Genomic DNA, 9,628 nt, shown 5'->3' with positions numbered 1-9,628 from the left:
TATATTTGGCGTACAATTGGTGAATTTTTACCATTTCCGTTGTGTTGCTGGCTTATTATTGGCATTGCAAAGTGTTCCGAGCTGGGTGCAATAATTTTTTTCTCAAAATTCCACCAAAGTGCTGCAAAGTTAATGGTCACGTCTGTCAGTGCATCTTTTATTATCAATATCTCAGCTTTTAGTGTAAATTCAAAATTTCTTTTTGTGGTGCACATTGGTGCTAGCTATCACGAACAAAATGGAATGAGTTTCAATTCAATTTAGGGCACTTCCGGTTAAAGTTATATTTGGCGTACAATTGGTGAATTTTTACAGTTTCCGTTGTGTTGCTGGCTTATTATTGGCATTGCAAAGTGTTCCGAGCTGGGTGCAATAATTTTTTTCTCAAAATTCCACCAAAGTGCCGCAAAGTCAATGGTCACGTCTGTCAGTGCATCTTTTATTATCAATATATCAGCTTTTAGTGTAAATTCAAAATTTCTTTTTGTGGTGCATATTGGTGCTAGCTACCATGAACAAAATAGGATGAGTTTCAATTCAATTTAGAGCACTTCCGGTTAAAGGTAAGTTGGCGGGAAAATCGGTTGAATAATTTGTAAATTACTTTGAAAATATGCTAATTTTTGGCATTTCCTGTGTGGGGCTAGTTGTTCTAATACTAGTACTTGCTATTTTGGAAAAAAGCGCTCCAATTTTCCCACAAATTAAACTCATTTTTTTTTGAATTTAAATTTCGCGCGTAACTTTAAATGGAAAATTGAGGCTTTTCCTTGGTGGTGCTAGCTTTTTTATTGGTGGTGCATAGGAGTGCAAAGTGTTCTGAGCAGGGTGCAATAATTTTTTACCCAAAATTCCTCCAAAGTGCCGCCAAGTTAATGGTCACGTCTGTCAGTGCATCTTTTATTATCAATATCTCAGCTTTTAGTGTAAATTCAAAATTTCTTTTTGTGGTGCACATTGGTGCTAGCTATCACGAACAAAATGGAATGAGTTTCAATTCAATTTAGGGCACTTCCGGTTAAAGTTATATTTGGCGTACAATTGGTGAATTTTTACAGTTTCCGTTGTGTTGCTGGCTTATTATTGGCATTGCAAAGTGTTCCGAGCTGGGTGCAATAATTTTTTTCTCAAAATTCCACCAAAGTGCCGCAAAGTTAATGGTCACGTCTGTCAGTGCATCTTTTATTATCAATATATCAGCTTTTAGTGTAAATTCAAAATTTCTTTTTGTGGTGCATATTGGTGCTAGCTACCATGAACAAAATAGGATGAGTTTCAATTCAATTTAGAGCACTTCCGGTTAAAGGTAAGTTGGCGGGAAAATCGGTCGAATAATTTGTAAATTACTTTGAAAATATGCTAATTTTTGGCATTTCCTGTGTGGGGCTAGTTGTTCTAATACTAGTACTTGCTATTTTGGAAAAAAGCGCTCCAATTTTCCCGCAAATAAGACTCATTTTTTTTGAATTTAAATTTCGCGCGGAACTTTAAATGGAAAATTGAGGCTTTTCCTTGGTGGTGCTAGCTTTTTTATTGGTGGTGCATAGGAGTGCAAAGTGTTCTGAGCAGGGTGCAATAATTTTTTTCTCAAAATTCCACCAAAGTGCCGCCAAGTTAATGGTAAGTTGGCGGGAAAATCGGTTGAGTAATTTGTAAATTACTTTGAAAATATGCTAATTTTTGGTATTTCCTGTGTGGGGCTAGTGGTTCTAATACTAGTACTTGCTATTTTGGAAAAAGGCGCTCCAATTTTCCCGCAAATAAAACTCCATTTTTTTTGAATTTAAATTTCGCGCGTAACTTTAAATGGAAAATTGAGGCTTTTCCTTGGTGGTGCTAGCTTTTTTATTGATGGTGCATAGGAGTGCAAAGTGTTCTGAGCAGGGTGCAATAATTTTTTACCCAAAATTCCACCAAAGTGCCGCCAAGTTAATGGTCACGTCTGTCAGTGCATCTTTTATTATCAATATCTCAGCTTTTAGTGTAAATTCAAAATTTCTTTTTGTGGTGCACATTGGTGCTAGCTACCACGAACAAAATGGAATGAGTTTCAATTCAATTTAGGGCACTTCCGGTTAAAGTTATATTTGGCGTACAATTGGTGAATTTTTACCATTTCCGTAGCGTTGCTGGCTTATTATTGGCATTGCAAAGTGTTCCGAGCTGGGTGCAATAATTTTTTTCTCAAAACTCCACCAAAGTGCCGCCAAGTTAATGGTCACGTCTGTCAGTGCATCTTTTATTATCAATATCTCAGCTTTTAGTGTAAATTCAAAATTTCTTTTTGTGGTGCACATTGGTGCTAGCTATCACGAACAAAATGGAATGAGTTTCAATTCAATTTAGGGCACTTCCGGTTAAAGTTATATTTGGCGTACAATTGGTGAATTTTTACAGTTTCCGTTGTGTTGCTGGCTTATTATTGGCATTGCAAAGTGTTCCGAGCTGGGTGCAATAATTTTTTTCTCAAAATTCCACCAAAGTGCCGCAAAGTTAATGGTCACGTCTGTCAGTGCATCTTTTATTATCAATATATCAGCTTTTAGTGTAAATTCAAAATTTCTTTTTGTGGTGCATATTGGTGCTAGCTACCATGAACAAAATAGGATGAGTTTCAATTCAATTTAGAGCACTTCCGGTTAAAGGTAAGTTGGCGGGAAAATCGGTTGAATAATTTGTAAATTACTTTGAAAATATGCTAATTTTTGGCATTTCCTGTGTGGGGCTAGTTGTTCTAATACTAGTACTTGCTATTTTGGAAAAAAGCGCTCCAATTTTCCCGCAAATAAGACTCATTTTTTTTGAATTTAAATTTCGCGCGGAACTTTAAATGGAAAATTGAGGCTTTTCCTTGGTGGTGCTAGCTTTTTTATTGGTGGTGCATAGGAGTGCAAAGTGTTCTGAGCAGGGTGCAATAATTTTTTACCCAAAATTCCACCAAAGTGCCGCCAAGTTAATGCTTTTTTTAGCACTTTAATTCCTTATATTTCTGAATGTGTGCATATTTTATTAGATTTTTTTTGTGGTTCTAGCTGGTGCTAGCTCTCCTCTACCTGTATACTAAGTCGCGGTTCGAAATTCAGTGTTTGCGGCAAATTCCTTTGATCTTTTGAATGGCCATATCTCCGTAATTATTAAAGTTAATGAATTTTTTTAAGTGGTGCAATGGAGTGCAAAGTGTACTTAACATAATGAAGTAAGTTTCAATCAAATCCGGCCAAATTTTTTTTGGCGGGAAAAAAACTTTAATTGCTTATTGTGGCTTTTCCTTGGCGAATTTAGATTTTTTTTTGGTGGTGCATAAGAGTGCAATGTGTTTCGAGCTCGGTGCAAAAGTTTTGTCTCAAAATTCAACCAAAGTGCCGCCAGGTTAATGGACCCAACTTCTAGTTTGAAATAAAGGATCCAGCCAGAAATGTGAAAAAGTAACAAAATTATTATTTATTTCAATTATTTTCACTCTCGTGATTAGATCACTACTGTAATTAATTACTTTATTTGCGCACACACTATTTAGCGGAAGAACTGAGAACGTTAGCCGAGTTATTGCTTTTGCCAATAGAACTCTCCTAATAGTGTTTCTCGCTTCTTCTTTTTTTGTTGGAATTGTCCACATATATCTGCAATTTAAAATGTCTCGTATTTAATGCGTACTGTACCTACCAAAAAGCTCTACATATAATGTTAAGAAATTAACAAAATAAATAAAAAATTGTCATTAAATAATTACTGGCAGCCTTCTAAAAATCTTGAAATACGCCCCCTCCAAGCATCAGTATTCTAAGCTTGCCAGGTGATTCTGATGTAGTTTGATTTTGAAAGTTACATGTCAGTGACTCATAAATGATAGCCTCAAGTTAGTTAAATATTGTATTTCAGTGTAACATCTAAATGACTTCAGTATTAATTATTTTCATTTTAATTTACCTTTATTTTTTGCGCGGAATCACTTTACTTAAAAATAGGGATTTGAATCAACTCGTTCCACCATTGGATTCGTTCAAATGTCCCATAACTAATAAACAGTAGTAAACAGGAAATTTAGTTCACTTCATTGGAGTGCGTGACTTATTACTTTAAAGTTTTCTGAAATTATAAAATTTGATCGTCAGTTGTGGGCTATTTCCATCAATGGAAACTGCAAAATCCTGTCAAGAATCTCCCGACTTATCCTGTTATACTGAAGAGAAGCAAGATGCTAGAGCATTTTTAAGAGAAAGATTTTTAAGGTGTATTTCAGGGTTTGTTGGTAAGAATGAATGATTTATATTATTGCTTTAGGAGGTGCATGTCAGTTAGCTGATTTATAATTGTTCTATTATTGATGAAAGAAAAATTCTCGGTTTGTGTCAATCAGAAATAAAAAAAGGAACCGAAGTTAGTTTGGACTGTTTTTTTACCTTGAGTTGTTTAACTGAATTGAATTTGAATTTTAAAAGTTTATTTACAATTTCAATTTTTTTTATACAAATATATATAAAAGGAGGTTTCAGGCTGCAGTGCCTGTTTACTCTGCACAACATATTAATATTTACGTGGTCGATATAAGTCGAACTTAATACTAAGGCAAAAAACTAAAAAAAAAAAAAAAAAACTGACTACAACTGTTTAACTGAAATTAACTTGAACATAACTGTTGACAGAGGAAGTAAGAAATTTGGTTTTTCGATAATTTTTTCCATTTTACATCGCTATTTTTTTTTTCTGGCTTTATGCCCATCCATAATGTTTACATGCGGTCATTCTGTCGATTTAACTCATGAAACTTTGGATCAATATTTCTATATTGCTCCGGATTTTCCTGCAAACATTTCCACATCGAAAGAATAGGAAACTTAAGAAGTACCCGAAATAAAAGTTGTTTTAGAAAATTAAAATTTAATTAAAACTTATGAAAAAGCCTAATGTATGGATTTTTTGGTCTCTTGTTTGCTCCAAATCCTGAATGATTGCATTAATGACTAAATACTCAGTAATCTTTCTTCCGCATCCTTCTCTGACCCTCCTTTAGTCCAGACATTATTGAGATCCATGTCCAGGATAGATCCTAATATTTGACCTTCGATTTGCTGCTGTTGTATTTCGCGTCTTCTTATTAGATACTCCTTTACCCAATAGGAGGAGGTGGGCTAGTAGCTTCTTTGGAGAAATTACCATTTCTGCTGACCCCTTGCAACATAGACAACACAAGCACTGATAACTTAATCTCACACATATACGTATACTTGGGACCTTAAGGTAAAATTGATATGTGAAATCATTTCAATTAGCACACCCTCAAACAAACTCTAGCTCACCATCATACACACTTTGACTTTCAACCTTATATTCTGTGTTCAGTCACTAACACTCTGAGAGATCCGCTGTAGATCTTTTATGTCCCAGAGGATTTGACTTCAATGAGACATTCTCTCCTCAATCTGCATAGATTCTCCCTCTTTCTGCGATTTTTGCAAGCAATATATTACTTTTTAAGTGAAAAGTTTTCTAGTCCTCAGTAAATGGTTAAGTGTAAAAAAAAAAACTAATAAATAAAAAACAAAATTAAATTCTTCCTTCATATTAATACATTTAAAATTTCGCAGGTACACCTTGCGAATTGACGACGTTGGAAAACTCCCAACTAAAAGCCGAATACAATGGGATGGACATAGATGGACAAGATATATTTCTGAAGAATTTAGTTACACCAATGTGTAATCTTAAATTTGCCCTAGTAAGAACTACAGATGTAATAAATATGCATCTGCCTTGTGTTAAAATTAATTTAAGTGAAAGTGAAGAACTAAATGAAAATTAACTAGTCTGTGATATTATGTACTTACTTTTAGTTTTTACTTGTGAATAAATTAAGTCCTTGTAAACAGCCTTTTTTTTTTTAATTTATTGTTAACATTTGAATCACTATTTCACAAATTCATTTTGAGATTTATTTATTTTTTTCTTGTTTTATTTACTACTATTTGTTTCGAACATTCAGAAAAAAAAATGCTGTTGGAAAATTTCATTTTTAACTTTTGGATTGTTTTGTCCTAGCATATATAAATATGAAATTAATTTTCTTTTGCAAATATTTGCCTGAGTCTCATTAGTACAATATGAGGCCTAATAATAATAAATTAATACTTTCAAATGAGTAGTATTTGGTTAACTTCATTTTTTAAATTACTTTAATCTAGTGATTCATACGATAAAGTAGAAATGGGTTTCAAGGCGTAGAAGTATTAGTTAGGGTGGGGGGAAGTAAGATAACCAAAAATCACACCTTAGATTGAGTGAGACATATGGTTTGTTTCTCTCTTTAAAATTTTGTCTGTCAACTATAGTTACAATTCGACTCTTCTCTCGCAGACGCGTCATTGAATCATCATTCGAATATTCATTCACTAGGTAAGGTGGCAAACTATGTGAGCAACAATTTTTTTTTCGTGTCCTTTAAAAAATACCTTAGAAATCGAGTACAGGTGTTTTCTGCATAAAAAAAAAAAATCCACCGCAACTATTGTATCAACAGCTCAGCAATATAAAAGAACGAAGAACTGTTAATTATTTAATTTCAATTATTTTCTGCTTAGCAAAATTTCTGAGATTATTTCTTTATTCCTGTAGATTTTTAGAGAATGGCTGCTTCGTTTCTGTGGGCCTAAACTGCTAAAATGAACGCATTTAATAACAATTACGCATTAGTGCAGGTACATACACTTACAGCAGCCTCATTCCAAGAACTTACTCTGGCATCTGTACTTGGTCATATAGCCTCTACTTGCAAAATTTAATTTACATTAAATGTTTACATAATAGTCTTCAGTGGACTCTGACGACAGAAACCAGAGTGAAGCCTCAGCAAGAAGCTTTAAAAAGTAGATATAAGGGTTAAAAGATTTGATTTGAATTAATTTATAAAGAACTCAATATGCCACTATTAATAACCCTGTTTATGAAGTTAAATTACCCTTGAGAAACTTACTTCTTCAGGGAGCTAAGTGCCTTATAGGATATCTGAATATTTACAGTCCCTCTAAGATCCAATTTTCACATATCATAATACAATTATGTTCTGCAGAAATAGCTGATGCAACTGCGCAACTAGTTTATCCTTTAGGAATCCTGTTGATCATCATACTCCTGCCCACTAGCTACACTTAATAGTCTTGTTACACATCAACAATAGAACAATAATATTATTCTGTTCATAAAGAACACTTTATCCATACGATTGTTTTTGAAATGAATTCTAAAGAACATCCCCATATTAAAAACAAAAAGAAAGAGTAAAAATATTTTATTTACATATTTTTAAAAACAAGTAATTACATATTATGTCAAAGTATCTTCAGATCTAATATATTCGCCGATATCTGCTTGGTGTAAACACACAATTGTAAGCGGATCAACGTGCTTACACTCGGCTGTACTTCTTGCAGCTACTCCAAAACCCTAGAAAAACAAGAATCGAACATAAATTATTGGTGAATATACTAGCCAAAACACATATTATTCGAATTCAAAATTGCAAACTACTTACTAGGGGTACATCAGTCATTGAATATACGACGACATTTTGATATTTATCTGTATTATCAGTTATTCTCCCTAGTCCTGATTTTAAAACATTATGACCGTAAAGAAATTGCTGTTCTGCATTCGGCTTCACCCATATTTTATGCTGTAAAAGGACTAAGTTTTATTTTGTTTAAATTTCAAAATTTTCTCATTTTTTTATACACTATTTCTATCCTTTCGAACTTAATCTAGTAAAATAAAAACATAATAATACAAAATAAACTTCTTTATCCAAAAGTAGACATGGGCTTATCAGGAACCATGTCGAATTTAAATTTTATGAAATAAGATCATCCTTCCTGAAGCAAATTCTTCAGAAACCTAGGCTTTAATAACACTAGCATCCAACATTCACAAATAGTCAGCTAATTGTATATTTTTGTCTACGTACTCTTTTTACTATGTTCATTATTTTCAATATTATTTGCACTATAATAAGGAAAAGTAAGTAAAGTAAGGTAATTGTCTATTTTTTCAGGCGGGCTTTACGTCCAACCAATTAGGAAACTCTTGTGAGCAAAGACCACACAAAAGTATAAATATTCCCAACAGGATTAAAGTCCAGTTTAATAAGCCTGGATTTTTTTTTCACACTACAGTGGATGACCTGGGAGTACGAGGTCAGAGCACATCCCTCAATATTGTAAACTAGTTGATAACCTAGAACACTATGCGTTGTGTAAAAAATATACATATTTTGCGTATCTACCCTTTTCAAAAATACCTTTTTATACGAGAAAAGACGCAAAATTATGTTAGTTTTCAATTAGTATATATAGTGCATAATTCATGAGTACTGCTCATTCTACAGAGGAGAACTACCAATTACATCTAGAAAAAAAAGAGTAAATTTGTCTGGCTCTTTTAAGAAATCAACTTCTGATCAAAAAAATAATATAATAAAATACCTGAGCATATGGGGCTAGATAGTTTAAAGCTGTTATGTGTAAATGGAATTTTCCAGTCTTAGTGAACTTCCCAATGCATGTCCCTGCACAAATGAGGTTCTCTGGAGCAACATTATCTGCCAGTTTCATCACAGATTCAGGAATGTAATAAACTCTATCTTTTTGTTCTCTAAAGCAGTATTGCCCATCAGGTCTGTCAAGAAGTAATTTGAGATTGCTTCCAATGCTAGAGGGAACATAGGATTTCAAGCAGAAAACAACTAAGCAACAACTAAAAAAAATAAATTCTTACTTTCGAAATAATTACAATTAAAAACACTTACAATTTTGAAATTCTTTCGAAAACTAATTTGGTACGCTCATCTGACAGTCTCTTCATCTTTGTACACTTTAAAATAAATAAAATTACTACCAATAACCTTGTGAGTATAACACTTATTACCTTCTTTGAATTAATGAACATGCCAACATGGTAGATTGATAAAAATACAAAATTCCCTTAAATTCTAGCATTCCAACGATCGTAATCTATGATCAAATTTGAGTTAGCAATTTTTTACAATTATTTTTACTAATTAAATATTTAAAGAAATGAATATTCAATCTATCATAATCTCAAGTATAAAAATTGTGATAAAATATCTTCAACTTGGGTGGAGGGGATTCAGCGTAAAAAACAAGAATGGGAAGAGGGAGGGAGGAATACGATGGCAGTGTGAGGCGGCCCACAGAACGGAACATGCATGAGATATGACAGTCAGTTATCAATATGAAGTTGCCTCGTCTACAAGCGGTGGTTTCACCAGGCTCCTCTTCATGTGGAGAGGTAGCTTGTACAAGCTCATATATCGGGAACTGTTGCTCTTCCTCATCGCGTTCGGCCTCCTCAGCGCTCTCTACAGGAACGCGTTTACACTCGAACAGAAGAGGTTCGTCGAAGGGCTGCAAAAAAAAAAAACAAAGGAGATGTGCTTGAAAAAGTGTATTGTTCAGTGTGTTGCCAAATTTGGAGGTGGCTATTTATGTTTAGTGTGAGGGTGCTGGTTTGGGGCACAGCGCAGGGACAACCCCTCCCTCCCATACGCATTTTGTTTAACTTGAGAATGCATAACAAAAATGATCTACGTTATTTACACGCAGTACGCGTAAAATAAGTT

At 33.7% G+C, this 9,628-nt stretch overlaps 3 protein-coding genes across 5 annotated transcripts in view; 2 read left to right on the top strand and 1 right to left on the bottom strand.

Annotated features, from left to right (window-relative positions):
* Positions 1 to 4,115: 4,115 nt before the first annotated feature.
* On the top strand, positions 4,116 to 5,866 carry LOC141458701 (gem-associated protein 7-like). The gene is made up of 2 exons (XM_074137039.1): positions 4,116 to 4,249; positions 5,586 to 5,866. Exons 1-2 carry the CDS (start codon positions 4,132 to 4,134, stop codon positions 5,798 to 5,800), a joined length of 333 nt encoding a protein of 110 aa, XP_073993140.1. The 5' UTR covers positions 4,116 to 4,131; the 3' UTR covers positions 5,801 to 5,866.
* A 406-nt stretch (positions 5,867 to 6,272) lies between these two features.
* The window catches only part of LOC141458681 (bestrophin-4-like), a 33,014-nt gene continuing 29,658 nt past the window's right edge, over positions 6,273 to 9,628 (top strand). For 2 of the 3 annotated variants that reach the window (XM_074136982.1, XM_074136983.1), the window contains exon 1: positions 9,198 to 9,400. In XM_074136982.1, coding sequence (XP_073993083.1) covers positions 9,222 to 9,400 — 179 coding nt within the window. In that variant the 5' untranslated portion in view covers positions 9,198 to 9,221. Of the gene's footprint in view, positions 6,391 to 8,041; positions 8,184 to 9,197; positions 9,401 to 9,628 lie in introns of those variants that run through there. The other variant, XM_074136986.1, reaches the window with a different exon arrangement.
* LOC141458700 (60S ribosome subunit biogenesis protein NIP7 homolog) lies at positions 7,267 to 9,083 on the bottom strand. The gene is made up of 4 exons (XM_074137038.1): positions 8,795 to 9,083; positions 8,472 to 8,697; positions 7,526 to 7,666; positions 7,267 to 7,437 (listed from the first exon to the last, which is right to left on the bottom strand). Exons 1-4 carry the CDS (start codon positions 8,932 to 8,934, stop codon positions 7,318 to 7,320), a joined length of 627 nt encoding a protein of 208 aa, XP_073993139.1. The 5' UTR covers positions 8,935 to 9,083; the 3' UTR covers positions 7,267 to 7,317.

The sequence above is a fragment of the Rhodnius prolixus genome, unplaced genomic scaffold (assembly GCF_049639745.1).
Source record: "Rhodnius prolixus isolate KJV_2025 unplaced genomic scaffold, Rpr scaffold_5, whole genome shotgun sequence".
NCBI classification, from domain to species: domain Eukaryota; kingdom Metazoa; phylum Arthropoda; class Insecta; order Hemiptera; family Reduviidae; genus Rhodnius; species Rhodnius prolixus.
Note: the sequence above shows the minus strand (reverse complement) of the source record. Positions and strands in the feature narration are given on the sequence as shown.

What these genes read in the sequence shown, in the direction of transcription:
- LOC141458701 (XM_074137039.1), top strand. Translation starts at nt 4,132, where the DNA reads ATGGAAACTGCAAAATCCTGTCAAGAATCTCCCGACTTATCCTGTTAT. An exon ending in GTGTATTTCAGGGTTTGTTG is followed by an intron (nt 4,250 to 5,585) that starts GTAAGAATGAAT and finishes AAAATTTCGCAG; the next exon opens with GTACACCTTGCGAATTGACG.
- LOC141458700 (XM_074137038.1), bottom strand. Translation starts at nt 8,934, where the DNA reads ATGTTCATTAATTCAAAGAAGGTAATAAGTGTTATACTCACAAGGTTA. An exon ending in ATCTAGCCCCATATGCTCAG is followed by an intron (nt 7,667 to 8,471) that starts GTATTTTATTAT and finishes GTCCTTTTACAG; the next exon opens with CATAAAATATGGGTGAAGCC. An exon ending in CAATGACTGATGTACCCCTA is followed by an intron (nt 7,438 to 7,525) that starts GTAAGTAGTTTG and finishes TTGTTTTTCTAG; the next exon opens with GGTTTTGGAGTAGCTGCAAG.